Source organism: Corythoichthys intestinalis, chromosome 1 (assembly GCF_030265065.1).
Source record: "Corythoichthys intestinalis isolate RoL2023-P3 chromosome 1, ASM3026506v1, whole genome shotgun sequence".
NCBI lineage: Eukaryota > Metazoa > Chordata > Actinopteri > Syngnathiformes > Syngnathidae > Corythoichthys > Corythoichthys intestinalis.
Window position 1 is genome coordinate 6,361,372 of NC_080395.1, and position 24,667 is coordinate 6,386,038.

General features: G+C 40.9%; 1 protein-coding gene across 1 annotated transcript in view; it reads right to left on the reverse strand.

Moving 5' to 3' along the window:
* Nucleotides 1-592: 592 nt before the first annotated feature.
* The window catches only part of gpatch1 (G patch domain containing 1), a 29,411-nt gene continuing 5,336 nt past the window's right edge, over nt 593-24,667 (reverse strand). The window contains exons 6-17 of the mRNA XM_057854133.1: nt 23,062-23,274; nt 22,105-22,300; nt 21,696-21,944; nt 18,838-19,022; nt 11,325-11,452; nt 11,171-11,253; nt 10,932-11,062; nt 10,619-10,871; nt 3,793-3,870; nt 3,657-3,730; nt 3,463-3,587; nt 593-3,391 (exon numbers count right to left, since the gene is read on the reverse strand). Of these exons, the coding sequence (XP_057710116.1) occupies nt 3,355-3,391; nt 3,463-3,587; nt 3,657-3,730; nt 3,793-3,870; nt 10,619-10,871; nt 10,932-11,062; nt 11,171-11,253; nt 11,325-11,452; nt 18,838-19,022; nt 21,696-21,944; nt 22,105-22,300; nt 23,062-23,274 (1,752 nt within the window). The 3' untranslated portion in view covers nt 593-3,354. The remainder of the gene's footprint in view (nt 3,392-3,462; nt 3,588-3,656; nt 3,731-3,792; nt 3,871-10,618; nt 10,872-10,931; nt 11,063-11,170; nt 11,254-11,324; nt 11,453-18,837; nt 19,023-21,695; nt 21,945-22,104; nt 22,301-23,061; nt 23,275-24,667) is intronic.

The following is a 24,667-nucleotide window of genomic DNA, read 5'->3' on the forward strand; positions in this document are numbered from 1 at the left end:
TGAAAGGTTTATTTCATGTTATGGTTTATTTTATGGTATAGAAAATTATATAAGGTTAAAAGGTCATAAATATATACAGTATATATAGTGATTGCACTCAAGGGAGAGATTGTCAATGATAAGGTAATAAGGTAAAGGCAATTCATATAGGCAATTCATTGATATATAAATAAGGTTTAAAAGGAAAAAGGTGAAAAGTTTCTGTTAATTTCTAATTGTGTTGCTTTATTTGTGTGCACCGTAGCTCTTACAATGTGTTTACATCAAGGATGGAATAAAAGTTGTAAACCATCAGTTTAAGAGACCATCTTTTCAATCGGGATGCTACACTAGTTAATTCTATCAGCATTTGAACTCATTGTTTATTTGTGATTTATTATTGTTATTTACGTGTTTATTTGTACTTTAATAAATTATTTGAGTGTTCCAATATGTTTTTTGTGAATTGATAAGCGTCAACAAAAATTTCATTGCTAAATTAGTTTTTAAAAAAATTATTATTAGATTAGTCGACTAATCGTAAAAATAGTCGGCTGACTAATCGGGAGAAAATTAGTCGTTTGGGACAGCCCTACAGTAAAGTAAGTACAGTGCTCAGGTACTCAGGTAGATTGTCAGTGCCAGGATTCGTGATAAGGTAGCACAGAATAGGATGCAACCGATCCACACTTAGAAGTGGTTTACATAATACTGGGTTCCTCACGTCACATTGCTGAATTATGTATCCTCCACCCCTCCTTGACTTTGGGGCAGTTCCAGGTGACTTCCTGTGGATATTTGGGCATTTTCAGGTCACATCCTGTTGATTTGAGGAAATTTGCAGGTGACTTCCTGTTGACTTTGGGGCATTTCCAGGTCACTTCCATTTGATTATGGGGCATTTTCAGGTCACTTACTGTTGGATTTGTGTTAGTAGAAAGGAAGTGACTCAAGAATATCCCCAAATGAATAGGAAGCAACTCCAAATCAACAGGAAGTCATCTGTAAATGCCCACAAATTAATGTCATTTACTGTTTATTTTTGTTTATTTTGGGGAATTTCAGGTCACTTCCTGTTGATTTTGGGGCAATTGCAGGTCACTTCCTCTTTTTGGGGAATTTGTAGGCCACTTCCTGTTGATTTTAATGCATTTGCAGGTGACTTCCTGTTGATTTTGATGCATTTGCAGGTGACTTCCTGTTGATTTTGGTGCATTTTCAGGTCACTTCCTGTTGATTTTGGTGCATTTGCAGGTCACTTCCTGTTGATTTTGGGGCATTTGCAGGTCACTTACTGTGATTTTGGGGCATTTGTAGGTCACTTCCTGTTGATTTTGGTGCATTTTCAGGTCACTTCCTGTTGATTTTGGTGCATTTGCAGGTCACTTCCTGTTGATTTTGGTGCATTTGCAGGTCACTTCTAGTGGATTTTGGTGCATTTGCAGGTCACTTCCTGTTGATTTTGGGGCATTTGCAGGTCACTTCCTCTTTTCAGGGAATTTTTGGGCCACTTCCTGTTGATTTTGGTGCATTTGCAGGTCACTTCCTCTTTTCGGGGAATTTGTGGGTCGTTTCCTGTTGATTTTGGTGCATTTGCAGGTCACTTCTGGTTGATTTTGGTGCATTTGCAGGATACTTCCTCATTTCGGGGAATTTGTGGGCCACTTCCTGTTGTTTTTGGTGCAGTCGCAGGTCACTTCCTGTTGATTTTGGCGCATTTGCAGGTCACTTCCTGTTGATTTTGGCGCATTTGAAGGTCACTTCCTGTTGATTTTGGGGCAATTGCAGGTCACTTCCTGTTGATTTTGGGGCAATTGCAGGTCACTTCCTGTTGATTTTGGGGTATTTGCAGGTCACTTCCTGTTGATTTGGGGGCAATTGCAGGTCACTTCTTTTCGGGTAATTTGTGGGTCATTTCCTGTTGATTTTGGTGCATTTGCAGATCACTTCCTGTTGATTTTGGTGCATTTGCAGATCACTTCCTGTTGATTTTGGTGCATTTGCAGGTCCCTTCTTGTTGATTTTGGTGCATTCGCAGGTCATTTCCTGTTGATTTTGGTACATTTGCAGGTCACTTCCTCTTTTCAGGGCGTTTGTGGGCCACTTCCCATTCAAATTGGGGCATTTGCAGGTCACATCTTGTTTATTTGGGGGGCTTTTGTAGGTGACTTCCTGTTGATTTTGGGGCATTTTCATGTCACTTCCTGTTGACTTTTTGGGAATTTGCAGGTGTCTTCCTGTCAAATTTTAAGGCATTTGCAGGTCACTTCCTGTTGATTTTGGGGCAATTACAGGTCACGTCCTCTTTTCGGGGAATTTGTGTGCCACTTCCTGTTGATTTTGGGCCAATTGCAGGTCGCTTCCTCTTTTCAGAGAATTTGTGGGCCCCTTTCTGTCAATTTTGGGGCATTTGCAGGTCACTTCCTGTTGATTTAGGTGCAATTACAGGTCACTTCCTGTTGATTTTGGTGCATATGCAGGTCACTTCCTGTTGATTTTGGTGCATATGCAGGTCACTTCCTGTTGATTTTGGGGCAATTGCAGGTCACGTCCTCTTTTTGGGGAATTTGCAGGTCACTTCCTGTTGATTTTGGTGCATTTGCAGGTCACTTTCTGTTGATTTTGGTGCATTTGCAGGTCACTTCCTGTTGATTTTGGGGCCATTGCAGGTCACTTCCTCTTTTCCTGGAATTTGTGGGCCACTTCCTGTTGATTTTGGTGCATTCGCAGGTCACTTCCTGTTGATTTTGGGGCATTTGCAGGTCATTTCCTGTTGATTTTGCCGCATTTGCAGGTCACTTCCTGTCTATTTTGGAGCATTTGCAGGTCACTTCCTAATGCTTAGGGGGTATTGACAGGTTGCTTCCTGTTGCTTTTGGGGAATTTGTGCATTTGTGGGCCACTTCCTGTTGATCTTGGGGCTTTTCAGGTCATTTCCTGTTGATTTTGGTGCTTTTGCAGGTTACTTCCTCTTTTCAGCCCATTTGTGGGCCACTTCCTATTGATTTTGGGGCATTTGTAGGTAACTTCCTGTTGATCTTAGGACATTGACAGGTCACTTCCTGTTGATTTTGGTGCATTTGCAGGTCACTTCTTTTGAGGGCATTTGGGAGCCACTTCCTGTTGATTTTGGGGAATTTGCAGGTCATTTCCTATTTATTTTGGGGCATTTTCAGGTCACTACCTTGAAATTATGGCGCATGTGCAGGTCACTTCCTGTTGATTTTTGGTCACTGAAAAGGAAGTGACTCATGAATATCTCCAAATAATTCACACATGCATTGACGTCAAAACTTATTTATTTTTTTTAATTTTAGTTTTTTGGAAAATGAAGTTGCTTTGGATTCGGAAGTGGGCGTAAAGGATGAAAAAGCCTCAACGCGCGTCACGGGAAGAGGAGACGCGCTTTAGCCTGAAACCACACAAATTAAAAAGTGTTTTATGGTTCACTGGTGCCGCTTTTCTGCGCGTTTGACCTCTGACCTCTCGATCAAATCCTCCGGCCGGACGTCCTCGCCGTCGCTTTGCCGCTCGGCTTTTTTCTTCTTCTTTTTCTTTTTGTCTTCTTGTCGCCTCACTTTGTCTTTCTTCTTCTTGGTTTTCTTCTTCTGAGGAAGGACAAAAAACAAAAATGATAAAATGGGGCAAGAACAATCAAGTTGCTCGCTCGCACGCACCTTCTTGTCTTTCTTGCACTTGTCTTGCTTCTTGTTCCTGCGTCTCTCTTCCCCGGCCAGCGAGGAGGCGGGGACTGCACGAGGAACGAGCGGAGGATCCGTCAGCCGGTCGGACAGCTTGGAACGAGATACTCACCAGGAACGAACCAGGGAGGAGGAAGCTTGGGACCGAATTCTGCGTTCTCCGGGGGCGGAGGCGCACGGGGAACAGCGTCTGTGGAGAAAGAAAGTGGAGGATTAGCGGTCTGCAGCATCAGGGGTGGGTGTCCAAACTTTTTTAACCACCATACAGTGTATCACAAAAGTGAGTACACCCCTCGCATTTCTGCAGATATTTAAGTATACCTTTTCATGGGACAACACTGACAAAATGACACTTAGACACAGTAAAAAGTAGTTTGTGTGCAGCTTATACAATAGAGTTCATTCATTTTTTCCCCCCGCAAAATAACTCAAAACATAGCCATTAATATCGAAACCCCTGGCAACAAAAGTGAGTACACCCCTTAGTGAAAGTTGTCAATATTAACATACAACATGTCAACTGTAATATTTTCTGTGGCTACCACTATTATCCATTATTCATGCCTCTACGATGACGTCATCAGATATTTGAGACTTTGCGCACCTCCCCACCTTCCGCTTGAGGATCCCCCAAAGATGTTCTATTGGGTTCAAGTCTGGAGACATGCTTGGCCAGTCCATAACCTTTACCCTCAGCCTCTTCAGTAAAGCAGTGGTCATCTTGGAGGAGTGTTTGGGGTCATTATCATGCTGGAACACTGCCCTGCGACCCAGTTTCTGGAGGGAGGGGATCATGCTCTGCTGCAGTATTTCACAATGTATGTTGGAGTTCATGTTTCCCTCAATGGAATGTAACTTTCCAACACCTGTGGCACTCATGAAGCCCCAGAACATGACATTCCCAGCACTGTTCTTGACTGTAGGCATGACACTGTTTTACGAAATTTCAAGGTTCGCAGTGAGTCATTAACAGGCACACTTTTGCGATATATATGATGTTTATTGATTACAATCCCACAAAGCCAGGCAAAAAAAAAACAAACAAGCATAACACAGAATGTCCCGATCCGATATTTGGATCGGATCGGACGCCGATATGGGCAAAAAATGTGCATCGGATCGTCCGACACGGAAAAATTCCGATCCAGACTTCCGATCCAGTTTTTTTTTTTTTTTTTTAAAGTCCTGTCCGGGTTTTACAGCGCACCGACTTCCATAATCCATTCCAGTTTTTGCTTCGGTTTCCCTAAAATCTGGTCCGCATTTTACGGCACACCTTCATCACACTACATTACCGTCTCCCAATTTACCGAGAGACTTTATTGGTAGAAATGTCAGCTGTGTGGGATCATTTCACCTTAAAGGACGACAAAGACGAAGAGGCAGAGTGCAACATATGCCGCAATAGAGTCAAGCAAGTTGGTAAAGCTGTAAGAAGTTTTAATACAACCAACCTAATCAAGCAGTTAGCGAAATATCACCACAAACAATATAAGAAGTATGTTAAAAAAAACGAAGACAAAAAGAAACGCAACTAACACTGGGAGAAACTTTTGCTATGTGTGACAAACTGGCACTCGACAGTCCCAAAGCCCAGGGAATAACAAGACTCATTGCCGGAGAATTCATTCTGGATGACGAGCCATTATCTCTCGTGAGTAAAGACGCACCATCCAACACTTAGAACCACAATACAACATGCCCAGCCGTCATTACATCCTTAGCGATTCGGCCGTGGAAGATTCAAGAACGATTCACAAACATCCAAGTTCCGATTATTGAAATATGTCAAGTAAAGCGGGACTAATACACAGCGCGGTCTTCGGGACGCAATGCGGTCAGTTTCTCATTTACTTTCGGTACTTTCGGGACCGCATTGCGTCCCGAAAGTAAACATAATGCTTGTCATAGACCCGGGTAATGCCAATGCTCAACTCACGGCTTTAGCGCAACTCATGCCGCTGGATAAAAAACACAAGAATACCTGACTGCTGCTGACACCCGCTACAAACTACGTCAACGTCCTTTTACTGGAGATAATACATATCATATGTATATAGAACTAGATGCAAAATGACATTCAGTCGTTAGCAACATTGAAGTATTGAAAACCAGATGCGTTAGTAAACAGCCGCCATCTTAAAGCAGGAGACTTCCCTAGTAGGCTGTTGTGAACCTCCAAGCGAAGCTAATGAACTTTTTATCTAAAATACTCCTAAATCGGCAAAATCTTGACTTGAATCTATCTTCAAAACAGTTTTAAAACTTTCACATGTCAAAAGTAGACAGAAGGGAAATTATGGAATAACGGGAGCAATTTTATAACAGTTGATTCGCAAAATGAAATGAATTGAATGTAGTTTAAAGCTGCTGATACAGAATGGGGACTTGAGTATTTTATTTACTGTTTTAAAATGTTAACTTGATACTGAAATAGTCGTTTATTTAAACCTGAGAGGCTTTCTATACAATTTTTGTAACTAATGCACGAAACATTAAAAGCATCTAATAGCTTGGGGGATTTGGGGGATTTCCCACTGAGGTTGTTGGTGCGTTTTGCTTTTTTAAAGAGCATATGACACCAGAAAAAAAGTCTTAAATGGCATTATTATGTGAATTAGAATCATATTTTGAGACGATTCGACTATATACAACAATTTAGCAAAGCGCAGATGACGAGAAATTAGTTTTTTAATCTGCCGGTTAACCACGCCTACCATTATAGGGCTCTCTACTCCAATATTTTTACAGGATATTCTTTTTATCCAAGTATTTTTCCCCAATAGCTATATAAATGGCTTGAGAAGGACCAGTCAGCCCGTCGAGGGGGAACTATTCACAACGAGGAAAACGCGACGAAGAGAGCGGCAAAATGTCATTGTTTCTGTCTCTTTACTTCCATATTTTTACAGGATATTCTTTTTATCCAAGTATTTTCCCCAATTGCTAAATAAATGGGATGGTCATGACAAATAACAATCTTGTGCTAAATGGAATATGAAATAATAAAAATCCATTTATTCAAGACGACATGGCAAAATTACTCCATAATGGTCAAAACTATCGACTTTACCTTTACTGTCGCACCTCCCGGACGATATTTTATGACACCTAAATCGGACATATGTCATTTCCCTTCCCCGGCTTCGGAGAATGTAAACAAACCAGAAGGAGTGACAGCTAGCCGACATGCTAACCCGAACCGAGGGATGTTTCAAAGTCTTCGAAGTGGAAAATCACACGAAACTAGCCTGGATTATTTGACATGACGACCCGGTTGTCGATTGTCTTCGCGGATCAGCAAACCGCCCGGCGGGGAGCAATTTACAGTTCGTTCTCGGGAGGAGGGCGGCTGGAGTTGTTGTGCAGCTAACGTGCTAACAGCTAACTGCTAATGAGCATGAGGAGAGCTTTTTACATGCCTATCAATGATCAAACGTAAGTAGTCCTTTATTTAAAGGAATTTTGTAGTGTTTACTTTGTAATCACTGTATTCGTATTTGACATAATACAAAACAAGATGTTTACTCATTTCCCCGTAAGTCCAATGGTCCCACAGTAAATATCCACGGTGAATGGGAACCTTTTGAAACTCCAAAAAGGCGCATACGCCTCTCCCGCACACAGAATGATTTTTCTGCAGCCGTTTGGCTGGCGTGATGCGAAAAATAAACGTATTAATCCGCAAAATCAACTGAATCCTTCGTCCTCATACACAACAGTACACTGTAGCGTGAAGAGGACGTCTTCTACCGTACACGTCACAGCGCCCTCCTTCTTAATGCAAGACCGAAGCCGGAAGTCACTCATTTTCATGGCGCGGGATTAAAAAAACTACATAAATATAGCGATCGCTTCCACACACATCCAAGCGGTCCATATCATTCAGGGGCATAAAATACCGCGTGTATTATGAAATAAACATGCTTTTTCGTGTCACAGGCGCTTTAAGACAGTTTACAATATTATTTGCACGTTTTACTGACTGACTATGCCATTTCTGTTTGTTATTTATAATGTTTTGTGTTTGTCATTGAATAAACAGGTCAGTTTCTTGTTACCAACCGTTGTGTGTTATTCAAACTCACCTAATTCAGCTGGCTAGTTGTTATCAAGTGTACTAAAACTCTTTTCAACATGAGTCTGACAACAAAGTAAGGAGGCTAAATAACTTTAAACTTTAACACATGCTCAGATAGGCCGGTATCGGCCAGTATCGGTATCGGATCGGAAATGCAAAACAATATCGGTATCGGATCGGAAGTGCAAAAACCTGGATCGGGACATCCCTTGTCTAGATTGCCACTTGTCACGTCTAAAACCCTCACGATGCAGTTAAAACACACAAGCATAAGAAACAATGGCGCTAGATTTATAGTCTGTCAATGCTAACATCCCCACGCCACCATTAAAGCACAACGAGTTCCTTTGCCATGAAAGAAGCTCCTACCTCTTTACAAATGAGCAGCGAGCCAGCGCCCCAGGTCAGAGTATCCAAGGAACAAAGCCGAGTGATTTTGCACATTAATCCTACAGCAGACTCTAGTTTTCCAGTTTAAGTTTCCAGCTCGCTATGTTTATAATTGGGATGTTTGTTTACCGCTTTTCCTCTTACTGCGAAGAGGGAGGAAGGTACATCGGCCGCCGCTATGATATTTAAGTCATCAGCCATCTGCTGTGACCCGAGAATTTAACGCCTGCTTTCACGCACACTGCTTCCCATGTCAGTCGACACGGGAAATTGTTTTCACGCACAACTACTGCCCAGTTAAGTCCCACGATATTCCCGTTGTTTTGGAGTATGTAATAGGGGCTCAAGTTACAGTGCCTTGCAAAAGTATTCGGCCCCCTTGAACCTTGCAACCTTTCGCCACATTTCAGGCTTCAAACATAAAGATATAAAATTTCATTTTTTTTTCAAGAATCAGCAACAAGTGGGACACAATCGTGAAGTGGAACAAAATTTATTGGATAATTTAAACTTTTTTAACAAATAAAAAACTGAAAAGTGGGGCGTGCAATATTATTCGGCCCCCTTGCGTTAATACTTTGTAGCGCCACCTTTTGCTCCAATTACAGCTGCAAGTCGCTTGGGGTATGTTTCTATCAGTTTTGCACATCGAGAGACTGACATTCTTGCCCATTCTTCCTTGCAAAACAGCTCGAGCTCAGTGAGGTTGGATGGAGAGTGTTTGTGAACAGCAGTCTTCAGCTCTTTCCACAGATTCTCCATTGGATTCAGGTCTGGACTTTGACTTGGCCATTCTAACACCTGGATACGTTTATTCCATTGTAGATTTGGCTTTATGTTTTGGATCATTGTCCTGTTGGAAGATAAATCTCCATCCCAGTCTCAGGTCTTGTGCAGACACCAACAGGTTTTCTTCCAGAATGTTCCTGTATTTGGCTGCATCCATCTTCCCGTCAATTTTAACCATCCTCCCGGTCCCTGCTGAAGAAAAGCAGGCCCAAACCATGATGCTGCCACCACGTTTGACAGTGAGGATGGTGTGTTCAGGGTGATGAGCTGTGTTGCTTTTACGCCAAACATATCGTTCTGCATTGTGGCCAAAAGGTTCAATTTTGGTTTCATCTGACCAGAGCACCTTCTTCCACATGTTTGGTGTGTCTCCCAGGTGGCTTGTGGTAAACTTTAAACGAGACTTTTTATGGATATCTTTGAGAAATGGCTTTATTCTTGCCACTCTTCCATAAAGGCCAGATTTATGCAGTGTACGACTGATTGTTGTCCTATGGACAGACTCTCCCACCTCAGCTGTAGATCTCTGCAGTTCATCCAGAGTGATCATGGGCCTCTTGGCTGCATCTCTGATCAGTTTTCTCCTTGCTTGAGAAGAAAGTTTGGAAGGGCGGCCGGGTCTTGGTAGATTTGCAGTGGTCTGATGCTCCTTCCATTTCAATATGATGGCTTGCACAGTGCTCCTTGAGATGTTTAAAGCTTGGGAAATCTTTTTGTATCCAAATCGGGCTTTAAACTTCTCCACAACAGTATCTCGGACCTGCCTGGTGTGTTCCTTGGTTTTCATAATGCTCTCTGCACTTTAAACAGAACCCTGAGACTATCACAGAGCAGGTGCATTTATACGGAGACTTGATTACACACAGGTGGATTCTATTTATCATCATCGGTCATTTAGGACAACATTGGATCATTCAGAGATCCTCACTGAACTTCTGGAGTGAGTTTGCTGCACTGAAAGTAAAGGGGCCGAATAATATTGCACGCCACACTTTTCAGTTTTTATTTGTTAAAAAAGTTTAAATTATTCAATAAATGTTGTTTCACTTCACGATTGTGTCCCACTTGTTGTTGATTCTTGACAAAAAAATTAAATTTCATATCTTTATGTTTGAAGCCCGAAATGTGGCGAAAGGTTGCAAGGTTCAAGGGGGCCAAATACTTTTGGAAGGCACTGTACATCCAGATACTTTAGGTTGCAGTTTATGGGTCATGCCAAGGCAGTGGACCTGCTTAAACATTTGGGTTTGCCTTTCGAATGAATGTGAATTTCGCCGTTTTAACTCAAGAGTTAGCCATGTTCACTGGGGTCTTGCCAGGTGCACGAGTGGCTAGCCTGTTACAGAAGATGGCTGGTCTGAGTCCTGTCCTCCTCCTCTTTTTGTTCATAATTATTGTGTGCATGTGTGTTTAAAAAAATTCTGACAGACTATATAATGTTACTTTAAATGTTAAATTTGATGTTTAGTGCTTTATTTATCTAATATGATTCAATATGATCTAAATCATGGGTGCCAGAAAAGTATTAATTTTCAGTTGAAATGGCATTAAAAAATGTCTTAAAAGTCCTGGTCCTGGTGGGACCTCTAGTGTTCAAGATGAGAAGTGCAAGAAAAATTGAGCTGTATTCAATGCTACTTTTCCATCATCGAAAAACGTTCAGACACCGGAGAGTCACCTGTTCGTTCGGCAGCGACGACGGGTGACGAAACGTCGAAGAGGTTCACCGAAGGTGCCCGATCTCCTTCCTCCTCGGCTTCCTTTTGGTCGTCTTCGTCCGAGGAAGACGAGGACTCCTCGTCCGAGGAGCTGGCGAAGATGGCCTTGAACACATCCATTGGAGGCCGCGTCTCTTCTTCCACGTCCTCCACTTGCTCCTCCTCATCGTCGTCATCCTCCTCCTCATCATCTTCTTCTTCTTGCTTTACAACCTGTGAGAAGTTGCTCCAATGATCAGGCGTACAGAAGAACTTCACACTAGTTCGGCCTACCTGCGGTTTGTCCTCGGGTGTCACCTCCGGAGGTTTAACGCAAGGAGATTCTTCTTTGGGCTGGCTTGTCTGCGCGGGACTCGGCTCCGCCTCCTGGTCCCACCTGGACTTCTTGGCAGCTTGCGGTGGAGCTGAAGCAAATGGGAAAGCTAATTATTAGCATTGCCATTGATGGCGCAATGAGTGTCCTAGAAAGGGTTCTAACTCTTAAAAAAAAAAAAAAAAAAAGTAATACATACGCAGATCGCTCTGAGCGACCGTCAGGAAGTTGAAGACGGAAAACTTGTCTCGCTTGACTTTGGGCAGACCCACGATGGCGGACCTGTGACGAGACACGCGAGGGTGAGCGTGCGACGTCCATCGCATCGCCGCGAAGGGGAAACCTGCGTTTACCCAGGATAGGGGTGGGGAACGTTGAATCTCCTGCACAGGATCTTGTCGGGATGCCACTCCAAGGTTTCTCGGGTCAGCTGGCCGAACATTTTCATCCTGACGGCCGCTTCTTTGTCCTGCGTGCTGCCCTAAATGTCATCCGTTCAAAATTAGGGGCGGGAATTAGAATGTGTTTATCACTAGTAGACGTCCAATCCGTTTCAACCTCCCACTTAAAGTGCATGCGACACGAAAAAGCATGTTTATTTCATAATACACGCGGTATTTTATGCTCCTGAATGATATGGAGCGCTTGGATGTGTCTGGAAGCGATCGCTATATTTATTTAGTTTTTTTAATCCCGCGCCATGAAAATGAGTGACTTCCGGCTCTGGTCTTGCATAGAGGAGGAGGGCGCTGTGACGTGTACGGTTGAAGGCGTCCTCTTCACTCTACAGCCGTACTGTTGTTTATAAGGACTAAGGATTCAGCTGATTTTGCGGATTAATATGTTTATTTTTCACATCACGCCAGCCAAACAGCTGCAGAAAAATCTTGCTGTACGAGGGGGAGGCGTGTGCGCCTTTTTGGAGTTTCAAAAGGTTCCCATTCACCATGGATATTGGCCAAAACACAAGCCCTACTACTGTGGGACCATTGGACTTACGAGGAAGTGCGTAAACATCTTGTTTTGTATTAAGTCAAATATTAATACAGCGATTGCAAAGTAAACACTACAAACTTTCTTTAAATAAAGGACTACTTATGTTTCATCATCATCGACAACCCAGTTGTCATGTCAAATAATCCGGGCTAGTTATGTGTGATTTTCCGCTTCGAAGACTTTGAAACATTACTCGGTTAGGGTTAGCATGTCGGCTAGCTGTCACGCCTCTTAGTTTGTTTACATTCTCCGAAGCCGAGGAAGGGAAATGACATACAGTACTGTGCAAAAGTTGTAGGCAGGTGTCCTGCCTAAAACTTTTGCAGAGTACTGTACATATATATATATATATATATATATATATATATATATATATATATATATATATATATATATATATATATATATATATATATATATATATATATATATATATATATATATATATATATATATATATATATATACACAGTGCCTTGCAAAAGTATTCGGCCCCCTTGAATCTTGCAACCTTTCGCCACATTTCAGGCTTCAAACATAAAGATATAAAATTTTAATTTTCTGTCAAGAATCAACAACAAGTGGGACACAATCGTGAAGTGGAACAAAATTTATTGGATAATTCAAACTTTTTTAACAAAGAAAAAACTGAAAAGTGGGGCGTGCAATATTATTCGGCCCCCTTGCGTTAATACTTTGTAGCACCACCTTTTGCTCCAATTACAGCTGCAAGTCACTTGGGGTATGTTTCTATCAGTTTTGCACATCGAGAGACTGACATTCTTGCCCATTCTTCCTTGCAAAACAGCTCGAGCTCAGTGAGGTTGGATGGAAAGTGTTTGTGAACAGCAGTCTTCAGCTCTTTCCACAGATTCTCCATTGGATTCAGGTCTGGACTTTGACTTGGCCATTCTAACACCTGGATACGTTTATTTTTGAACCATTCCATTGTAGATTTGGCTTTATGTTTTGGATCATTGTCCTGTTGGAAGATAAATCTCCGTCCCAGTCTCAGGTCTTGTGCAGACACCAACAGGTTTTCTTCCAGAATGTTCCTGTATTTGGCTGCATCCATCTTCCCGTCAATTTTAACCATCTTCCCTGTCCCTGCTGAAGAAAAGCAGGCCCAAACCATGATGCTGCCACCACCATGTTTGACAGTGGGGATGGTGTGTTCAGGGTGATGAGCTGTGTTGCTTTTACGCCAAACATATCGTTTTGCATTGTGGCCAAATAGTTCAAATTTTGTTTCATCTGACCAGAGCACCTTCTTCCACATGTTTGGTGTGTCTCCCAGGTGGCTTGTGGCAAACTTTAAACGAGACTTTTTATGGATATCTTTGAGAAATGGCTTTCTTCTTGCCACTCTTCCATAAAGGCCAGATTTGTGCAGATTGTTGTCCTATGGACAGACTCTCCCACCTCAGCTGTAGATCTCTGCAGTTCATCCAGAGTGATCATGGACGTCTTGGCTGCATCTCTGATCAGTTTTCTCCTTGTTTGAGAAGAAAGTTTGGAAGGACAGCTGGGTCTTGGTAGATTTGCAGTGGTCTGATGCTCCTTCCATTTCAATATGATGGCTTGCACAGTGCTCCTTGAGATGTTTAAAGCTTGAGAAATCTTTTTGTATCCAAATCCGGCTTTAAACGTCTCCACAACAGTATGTCGGACCTGCCTGGTGTGTTCCTTGGGTTTCATAATGCTCTCTGCACTTTAAACAGAACCCTGAGACTATCACAGAGCAGGTGCATTTAAACGGAGACTTGATTACACACAGGTGGATTCTATTTATCATCATCGGTCATTTAGGACAACATTGGATCATTCAGAGATCCTCACTGAACTTCTGGAGTGAGTTTGCTGCACTGAAAGTAAAGGGGCCGAATAATATTGCACGCCCCACTTTTCAGTTTTTTATTTGTTAAAAAAGTTTAAATTATCCAATAAATGTTGTTCCACTTCACGATTGTGTCCCACTTGTTGTTGATTCTTGACAAAAAACATTAAATTTCATATCTTTATGTTTGAAGCCTGAAATGTGGCGAAAGGTTGCAAGATTCAAGGGGGCCGAATACTTTTGCAAGGCACTGTATATATATGGCGGAAAACACAGACAAGACTGAAAAAGCAGTTTTTGCTCTTGCACTCCTCCTTAAAAGAAACGGCTGTATTTTAAGCCAAAACAACTGTTGTGTTTGATAGAATAATATGTCTATATGCTGCCATAGCAGATTCATGACGCACTAAGCCTTCGAACTATTTTTAATAAGTCCGTTTTTCCCTGAAAACCCCCATTTACAGACGTCGCGCAACCGCTTTTGTTTCAACCTAGCCATAAAAAGAAGGTAAGTAATTATATTTATTATTGAAAATGCCTGTCATTTTTAGCTTGGAATCATTAATTGATGTCTAAATTTTTGTAAAAAAAAAAAAAAAACGACTTAAAAAAATTATTTACTCGCATATTTTAAACTTTTAAACGAATGACGTCACAAAGAAACATTTGGCGTGTGTAAAAAAGTCACGAATATCTACCTCATAACTATCGCAAATTGTATTTTTTTTGTAATTGTCGCATTTTCCCCGATGTTAGATGATAAATAATCGATCCACGCCCAAAAAAAAAAAAGGAAAAATAACGTTTAAAAGGGTAACTATATTAAAAAGACAATCTCAACCACTCCTTGTTGTCTGCGATTTCTGCATCACGACACTTGTTATATAACCATGTTTCACCCATACAATAAAATAAAAATCCGGCTGTGGCCATTCACAGCTGTGTCTTGACTCTAGGTGATACATGCTACATGGAGGTTTTGGATCAAAACAAGGTAAGTACGCGATAATATCTCGTTAAAATTGTGGCGTCTTTAATTCTGCTCTCGCGTGTTCTCGCCTCCATTTAGGGTTTTGCTGTTTAAATTTTTTTTTTTTTTTTAAATGCCCTCCTGTTCAAAATCTTTCTTCCTTCAGAAAATTGAGATTTTAAGCTTTCCAATGATGTATCACACATGCATTTCAGACAGTTTTGAAAGTTGGCCAAATTGAGGGTCTCAGAGTGGAACTTCAAGTCACCTGAGTGTTTTCCGCCATATGTATATACAGTATATATACAGTACTGTGCAAAAGTTTTAGGCAGGTGTCCTGCCTAAAATTTTTGCACAGTACTGTACTATGTCCGATTCAGGTGTCATAAAATATCGTTCGGGAGGTGCGACAGTAAAGGTGAAGTCGACAGTTTTGACCATTATGGAGTAATTTTGCCATGTCGTCCTGAATAAGTACATTTTTATTATTTCATATTCCATTTAGCACAAGACTGTTATTTGTCATGACCATGCCATTTACTTAGCAATTGGGGAAAATACTTGGATAAAAAGAATATCCTGTAAAAATACTGAAGTAAAGAGACAGAAACAATGACATTATTCAGCTCTCTTCGTCGCGTTTTCCTCGTTGTGAATAGTTCCCCCTCGACGGGCTGACTGGTCCTTCTCAAGCCATTTATTTAGCTATTGGGGAAAAATATTTGGATAAAAAGAATATCCTGTAAAAATATTGGAGTAGAGAGACTGAAACAATGACATTTTGCGGCTCTCTTTGTCGCGTTTTCCTCGTTCTGAATAAATCCCCCTCAATGGGCTGTATAGTAAAACCGATGAGCTCAGTCCCCCGCTGACGTCATCCACCTGTTGGGGATGCTTGAGCCCTATAGTGGTAGGCGTGGCTAACCGGCAGATTAAAAGACTAATTTCTTGTCATCTGCGCTTTGCTAAATTGTTGTATATAGTCGAATTGTCTCAAAATATGATTCTAATTCACATAATAATGCTATTTAAGACTTTTTTTTCCCTCCTGTCGTATGCTCTTTAAATTGGATTAGACATCTAAGGCCGTCAGTGGTGGTAGCCAGTGCAAATTCATTTCGGGGCGTTCACGTCATTTCCTGTTGATTTTCAGTCACTTCCTGTTGATTTTGGGATATTTAGAAGTCACTTCTCGTATTTACTGTTTGACTCTTTGTACTACTCTAGCAAACCCAATAGAAAATAGCAATTATGCCATAGCTTAAGGTAAACAAGCAGAATATATGGCATAAGAGATACATGACGCCTTCTTGTCTTGGAAGCCCAATGTGTGCGTCATGCAACTGACTGAGCAAGATTGACGCTGACAAGCCCACTACCACCAACTCTCGCAATCAGTTCACCCGGACAGTCCAAAACAAATGGCGGGACGCCCTGTCCCAACACAAAGAACACCAAAGATATCTGCCCAATATCCAACTGATAACACGGCTGACAAGACTCCAAAAGCTCCTTTGACGCTAAGGTAGCAAAATCCACAACCTTCGTTGCCCAGACAACAGTAACTCCCGAATCCTCCTGTCCAATCCACAAAAAGACAATTATCTTAACGCCCAAAACACACCCTTCTTCCTGCCCACGGCTCGCCCAGCGAGAGCCTTCAAAAGACTGCATGTTTAACGAAGCGTTGTCATTTTTCTCAGGAACCTTTTGTTGACATGTGATAGGGTGACCTTGCCTCCCGGCCTGTGTCTGTTTCGTCTTGCCGTTTGATCGCTGTCGACCTGAATAAATTGTCAACTTAAGCTTCAGTCTTTTTCCAGCTTTCAAAATGCAGTCAGCACAAAGGGTTAAGACTAAGGTGAACGCGGGGAGTTTGGCCTTTTGGCCAGGATGTCGGATTCCCGCCGGCTCAGGTCGTTGGAGCTGCACCAGAGCGGGTCTGGCGGTTAGGCTGGCGCAATTCCGTCAGTCTGGCTAATATGTCAGATTCCCTCAAAGGGTCACTTTCTGTTGATTTTGGGGCATTTCCGGGTCACTCTCTGTTGATTTTGGAGCACTTACGGGTCACTCTCTGTTGATTTTGGAGCATTTACGGGTCACTCTGTTGATACTGGAGCATTTACAGGTTACTTCCTGTTGATATTGAGGCATTTATGGGTCACTTTCTGTTGATTTTCGGATACTGAAAACAAAGACACTCGAGAATGTCCCCAAATGAATAGGAAGTGACTCAAAATCAACAGGAAGTAACCTATAAAAGCTCTAAAATATACAGGAAGTGACTCGTAAATGCCCATAAAAGACTGGCTTTGAATGCCCAGGTTTCAGTTCCATTTACGGCGAAAGACATCTAATCCGGTCAAAATGAATTGGATGTCTGGTGGTGTCAATGGCAGCCAGTGAGCTAAAGTAGACAGTATTCTAATGGAAGATTTTGGAAGCAAGCTGTGTGTTCCATTTTTTTAAAAAGGTGACACCTTTTAAAGACGATATATCGGTTCTTGGCGGGAGCATATCGATTACCTTTTGGGCTACAAAGGTCTACATTGATAGATTGTCACACCCTTAATTGTAAGAGTGTGACAATATCTCGATACAGCAATATATCGCGATATTTTGCAACCCGATCGGTTATCGATATGCTCCCGCCAAGTATCGATACTTTTATTTGACATATTGGCCATACAATGCAGTATGGATGCTGTAAACTGCTCAGTTTGTTGAGCAATTCCTTGGCGGTCCACTAGGGGCGCTCAACAGTGGTGGTGAAGGTAAAGTGCGCACAAGTCGCCTAGAGAAGAAGAACGGCCCCAAGTGGGTTGAAAAAAATTAAAAAGCTTCGTGAGAACAGTGGAGGAAAAGTGAGAAAAATATTGCTGAAAATAACACATGTGGACACACTTTGGAATTTACACCAATAATAATGGAAGTAAGGTGAACAAGGACTTTGCTGTATGCAAGAAATGTCTAATAAAATAAGGTTCACTGGCAGCTGGTGACTAATTAGACACCGGATTTCAATGGAGCATCACTTGAGGTAAGAAAGTTTTGCAATGTACTGGTAATTGATTTTTTAATTTACATGTATTATTTTGATGACATTTGGTGTTGAATGATAAAAAAATGAACCAGGACCCTAAACTGGATGAAAATGAATAGCGAACAAGCCTACATGAATTTACTGATTTATTTGATATTACTTGAGAACCACTTTCCATCTAGTTTACTACACAAACTGTTATCACTGCCATTTTGATACAATAAGCTATAAAAACGGTTTGAATAGCTTCCAAGATATATAAGGTGACGTGCATGGTAATTAATGTAGCCTACATATTAAAGATAGGTAATTATTGAATTTTTAATTTCTATACATTCAATTAATATTTTTTTAATTCACTCAATACTTCAAACACACACAAAAACCAGCATTTCATTTTTTAATTAAAAAAAAAAATTTTTTTTTGTTTTTAAGGTGAGGAAGAATGTAACTGACTGAGTCTGACATCTCAAATGCTGAAGCAGATGGTGGAAGTGCTCAAACCAATGCTTTTGACAACAAAGGTCATATACAAAGAAAAGACCCACCAATTTTATCATTGCCCCACTCCAAGCTCAACTACTGACTGACACCTGCAGCACTGTTAAAAATTTTCAAAAGATTTAAAACTTAAGAAATTAAGGGTGCCATTCATCATGATTTCTCCAAGAAATATCAGTGGCTGTGGTTTGTTTCCTCTATATGTTCAGGTACACAATTATCAGTAGATTTATATTTCACAGCAATGTTGCACTGAAAAGGTGTCACTGTTTAATAAATGACTTAAACAGTATTTTTTCTATTTTGAAATATATATATTTTTTTCGTTTCAACAGTTGTATCATAGAAAATCATTTATCAAATTTCTGACCAATGTATCGATATTTGCTGTATCGTGATATCGTGAGATAATCGTTATCGTGAGCCTTGTATCGCGAATCGTATCGTATCGTGAGGTGCCTTGAGGTTCCCACTCCTACTTAATTGATTTCAACATTTGTACAGATTTGCTCTTTTTACCTCCTGGTCCCGGGGAACTTCCACACGGTCTTCATCGTCATCGTCGCCGTCTTTGGCTCGCGTGAAGCGACTGGCCAGCGCGGAGGAAGTGGGCCGATACAAGACTGAAGCTCGCACAAACTCTTCCTTCTCCCTGCCGCGCTCCCACTCGGTCATGGACGGGTCCAAACTGGCGTCCGCCGCGTCTGAACGCAAAACGATTGGGAGGTTACGTATGCTAAGTGAGCGAATGAGCTAACTCGCATTCAGCCAATTAGGGGTCAAAGGTCAAAAATAGCTGTTTTAGATAATCTCTTTAGTCATTCTTGAGTTACGATCAAACTCGCAGGAGGTAGATATCAAATTAAGAGCCGATTCCCTTTTGGGGTAATAATCTCAAAAGTCGTGGAGGTCAGAAATATGTTATTGTCCAAGGTAACTCAAAAATGAGTAAAGGGATTCTTATCAAACTTGCAGGATATGTTTGTTATATGAAATGGAAGTAGTGATTATATTTGCGGGTCGAAGGTCAGAAATATGTTTGATCAAGATAAGAATGGAAAAAAAAAAAAAAAAAAGATTATTAGCACTCTTGTTTTTTGCAATATGAAAGAGAAGCGATTCAATTTTAGGGTCAAAGGTGAGGTAAGGTGATTCTCTTTTAGGGTCATCATGTCAATGGTCGCAGAGGTCAGAAATTATAGTCCATGGTAACTCAAGAATGAGTAATAGGATTCTTATCAAACTTGCAGGATATGTTTGTACTAAGAAATGACGGTGATATTTACATTATGGGGTCAAAGGTCAGAAATATGTTATAGATAAGACGACAAAAAAGGGATCATTATCATTTTTGTGAGACATGTGCGTCATATGGAAGAGATGCGGTTCAATTTTAGGGTCAAAGGTGAGTTTGATGATATAAAATGAAAGAGGCAATTCTATTTTTAGTCAATGTCAAAGGTCAGAAATATGTTATTGTCCAAGTGGAACTCGAAGTGGTGATTATATTTAGGGGTCAATGGTCAGAAATATGTTCAAGACAAATTATTAGCACTCTTCTGGGACATGTTTGTAATATGAAAGAAGCGGGTCAATTTTAGGGTCAAAAGTCAGGATGAGAATAGAAAATGAAAGAAAATTCCATTTAGGGCTCATAATGTCAAAGGTCGCAGAGGTCAGAAATTTGTTATAGTCCAAGGTAACTCAAGAATGACCAATAAGATTCTTATTAAACTTGAAGGATATGTTTGTACTAGGAAATGAAAGTGATGATTACATTTTGGAGTCAAAGGTTAGAAATATGTTCTAGAATAGACAAAAAAAAAAAAAGGGATTATTATCACTTTTGCGGGACATGTTTGTAACAAAAAAGAAGTGATTCAATTTTAGGGGCAAATGTGAGCTTCATGAAATAAATTGAAAGACAATTCTACTTTGGGGTCATAGTGTCAAAGGTCAGAAATATGTTCAGGATAAGGAAAAAAAAAAATCACTCTTCTGGGATATGTTTGTAATATGAAAGAAGCGGGTCAATTTTAGGGTCAAAGGTGAGGATGATAATACAAAATGAAAGAAAATTCCATTTAAGGGTCATAATGTCAAAGGTCGCAGAGGTAAGAAATTTGTTACAGTCCAAGGTAACTCAAGAATGAACAATAAGATTCTTATTAAACTTGAAGGATATATTTGTACTAGGAAATGAAAGTGATGATTACATTTTGGAGTCAAAGGTTAGAAATATGTTCCAGAAAAGACAAAAAAAAGGGATTATTATCACTTTTGTGGGACATGTTTGTAACAAAAAAGAAGTGATTCAATTTTAGGGGCAAATGTGAGCTTCATGAAATAAAATGAAAGACAATTCTACTTTGGGGTCATAGTGTCAAAGGTCAGAAATATGTTCAGGATAAGAAAAAAAATTATCACTCTTCTGGGATGTTTGTAATATGAAAGAAGCGGTTCAATTTTAGGATCAAAGGTGAGGATGATAATACAAAATGAAAGAAAACTCAATTTAAGGGTCATAATGTCAAAGGTCGCAGAGGTCAGAAATTTGTTTTAGTCCATGGTAACTCAAGAATGAGCAGTACGATTCTTATTAAACTTGAAGGATATGTTTGTACTAGGAAATGAAAGATGATTACGTTTTGGAGTCAAAGGTCAGAAATATGTTCTAGAAAAGACAAAAAAAAAAGGTATTATTATCACTTTTGCGGGACATGTTTGTAACAAAAAAAGAGAAGTGATTCAATTTTAGGGTCAAAGGTGACCTTGATGAAATAAAATGAAAGACAATTCTACTTTGGGGTCATAGTGTCAAATCGCGGATGACAGAAATATTATTGATCAAGATAACTTAAGAATGAGTAAAGGGATTCTTATTGAATTTGCAGGATGTTTGTTCTTTAAAATGGAAGTGATATTATTTGGGGGTCAAAGGTCAGAAATTTGTTATAGATAAGAACAAAAAAGGATTATTATCACTGTTGCGGGACATGTTTGCAATATGAAAGAGAAATAATTCAATTTGAGGGACAAAGGTGAGGTTGACAATATAAAATAAAAGAGGCGATTCGATTTTGGGGTCATAAAGTCAAAGGTCGTGGAGACCAAAGCTCATCAAATGCTGAATTGGGCCAAGTTCTAGTAATTTCAAAAGTATTAAGTGTTCAACGTAACTCAAGAATGAGTAAAAGGGGTTCTTTCCAAACTTTCAGGATATGTTTGTACTAGGAAATGAAATTGATGATTAGATTTTGGGGTCAAAGGTCAAAAATTGGAAAATGGATCAGAAGACAGTAGCCAGGGGACGCCCTATAAAGTGTAGACAAACTATAAACTGCTTGGCATGAATGAGTTAAGTATGCTAGATTGACCTTTGTCTCCGGCGCGCAGTCGCTCCAAGTAGGCTTCGTATCTGGCCTGTTTGGCGGTGTTCTTCTGGAAGGGTTTAAATGCGTGGCAGTCGCCGCCAAGGCCCCGCCAGGCTGCCGCCGCCGCCTCCTCTTGTCGGCGCAATGCGGTCGATGGTGGCGGTGGTGGTGCCGACACTGACCCGGGGGCACGCAGGCGCATCAAACGCTCGCGGTCTTCGGGTCTCAGCAGTTCCATGACGGAGGAGGGGCCTAAAACAGGAAGAGGCGGAGTTTATGGGCTTCTTTCTGCGCCTGGCATTTTCACCATCCGTTCATCGCTTAAGGGCAATCAAAACATAGGTTTTATTTTATTTTATATATTAGTAGAGTAGTAGATAAGAGTAGTAGAAAACCCATGCGACCAGCCCACCTGGCAGGACGGTCTCCCCCAGGAGCGCCCCCCTTTGGGCAGCGACCACACGGTGGCGTCCGGCATTCTCCGGGGGCGTGGGGGGAACTTGGACCACCGGGGCCCCACTCACACCCGAGAGGTGCGACACTTGTACCTTGCGGCGGAAGCGATGCAGCGGCTGGAAGTCGGCCGGCAGCTTTGGTGGGGGAAACACCTGCAACCGCGACAAAAACACGACATTTTCAAAATGTGCCTTTTTCCTCATGGTCAAAAGGAATCTGACGTCTAGCCCAGTCAGCAGCATGTATTGGGTGACTTCTTGTTGATAAATAGGCATTTAGTGGTCACTTCCTTTTGTTACTGGGTCACTTCCTACTAATCTGGGGTCATTGCGGAGTAACTTCTAGTTGATATCAGGTCACTTCTTTGTGATGTTAAGTCACTTGCTTTTGATTTTGGGATATTTCAGGGCTACTTCCTGTCCATATTGGGCATTTCCTGTTGATTACAGGTCATCTTTGTTGATTTGGCGGCATTTTGTGGCCACTTCTCGTTGATATCGGGTCATTTCCTGTTGACTCAGGAGCTTTTCAGGGTGTTTTCGATTGATAATGGATCACTTCCTGTTGAAATCAGGTCCCTGTCAATGATATGGGAAATAGGGCCTTTGAAAATCAATGGGAAATTTTGTTCATTAGAAATGAATGGGAAGGTTTTGGGCAAATTTTGGCTGAACCGTATGTTTTTTTGCCGCAAGACAAATCATAGCCTGGTTTCCCTCAATATCCGGAAATTTATGGCGTGTGAATTATGTCATTTGGACAAAGACTGTAGGACAAGTAGAGTTTTAAAATTTTACCTACCAAAAAAAATTATCAAAAAGTTATCTTTAGGCTGTCGTTTTGGTGTTTGAACGATGTTAGTGGGTCAACTGTTTTTGGCTTGGCCTAGTATTCTTTTTGGTTATTGTCTTACCGTTTTGTCTTGCTGGCTGCCCTGCGAGAGCGTGAAGCCTTCCAAGATTTTGCCCAAGTACGACGCCTCCTTTTGGCTGGAGCCGCGCGGCGCCGTCCAGCCGTAGAGTCCGTCCCCGGGCTCGTCCGCCAGTACCGTGTCGTACTTGGACATGGCGTCCCTGTGGTAAACGTCTTCATCATCGTCGTCCTCCAGCGCGCCCACGCCAAAAGCCTGAGACAAAACTTTTCTCATTTGAACACTTATTGAACTCGCTGATTCAGCTAGATGTCAAAATGGATTGGACGTATAGAGCCGTCAATTGCAGCCAAGGAATTAAATTTGAGTGTGACGAGGCCAAAGGTCACAAATATGTTAGTGTTCAAGATTACGAAAAAACTAACGACCACACTTGCAGGATATGTTTGTAATACGAATCGAACAGTGATTAAAGTTTGGGGTCAAAGGTCATAGAGGTCAGAAATATATTAAGAGTTCAAGATCACTCAGACCCATAGATATAGCCAAAACTAGCATGATAGTTTTCAGTATGAGACAGGTGATTACCAATTGGGTCATGAAGTCAAAGGTAACAAAGGTCAGAAATACGTTCAGAAATCTGTTCACGGTAAGTCAAAAACAAAGAGATTATCAAACTTGTATGTTTGCAATATGATATGTAAGAGGTGACTAAATGTTGGGATCACAAAGGTAACAAATATGTTAGTGTTCAAGATCACGAAACTTTCAGGATATGCTTGCAATACAAAACATAAGAGGTGATCGAATTTAAGGGTCAAAGGTCACAAAGCGCAGACATTTGTTAATTGATCAAGACGGCTCAAAAAACAGGCAATGTCAAACTAGCATGATATGTTTGTAATACCACGCAGAAAAGTTCATTAAATTTTAGGGTCAAAGGTCACAGAGGTCAGAAATATGTTAAGTGCTCAAGATCACTAAAAAACTATGGTATCGTAAAACTAGTGTGATATATTTGTAGTATGAGTAAGGTGATTAAATTTGAGGTCATGAAGTCAAAGGTCACAGAGGTCAGAAATACGTTTGTGTTCAAGGTGACTCAAAAACAAAGGGATGGTCAAACCTGCAGGATATGTTTGCAATACGAAACGATTAAAGTTTGCGTAGAGTTCAAAGGTCACAGAGGTCAGAAATATGTTGAAGTATTCAAGATCACTTAAAAACTAAGGTATTGTAAAACTAGTGTGAAATATTTGTAGTATGAGACAAGTGATTAAATTTGAGGTCATGAAGTCAAAGGTCACAGAGGTCAGAAATACGTTTGTGTTCACTGTGACTCAAAAAACAAGAGACGATTAACTTTCGGGGGTCAAAGGTCAGAGAGGCCAGAAACGTGTTCTGGATCATTTAGGAACGAATGAAAGGATGATCATCCATTTTATAGGATATATATTTGCAATATAACACGGAAGAGGTGATTAACTAATTCTCAACGATAAATGGGAAGGGAATATGAACAAATCCTAGTCAAAATGTCTAATGGCGGGCGTCAATGGCAGCCAATCAGCTCAATAAGTTAAGACAAACCAAGTTAAAACAAACAAACAAAAACTATCTATTTTATGACCAAAAATCATCTTTTGCC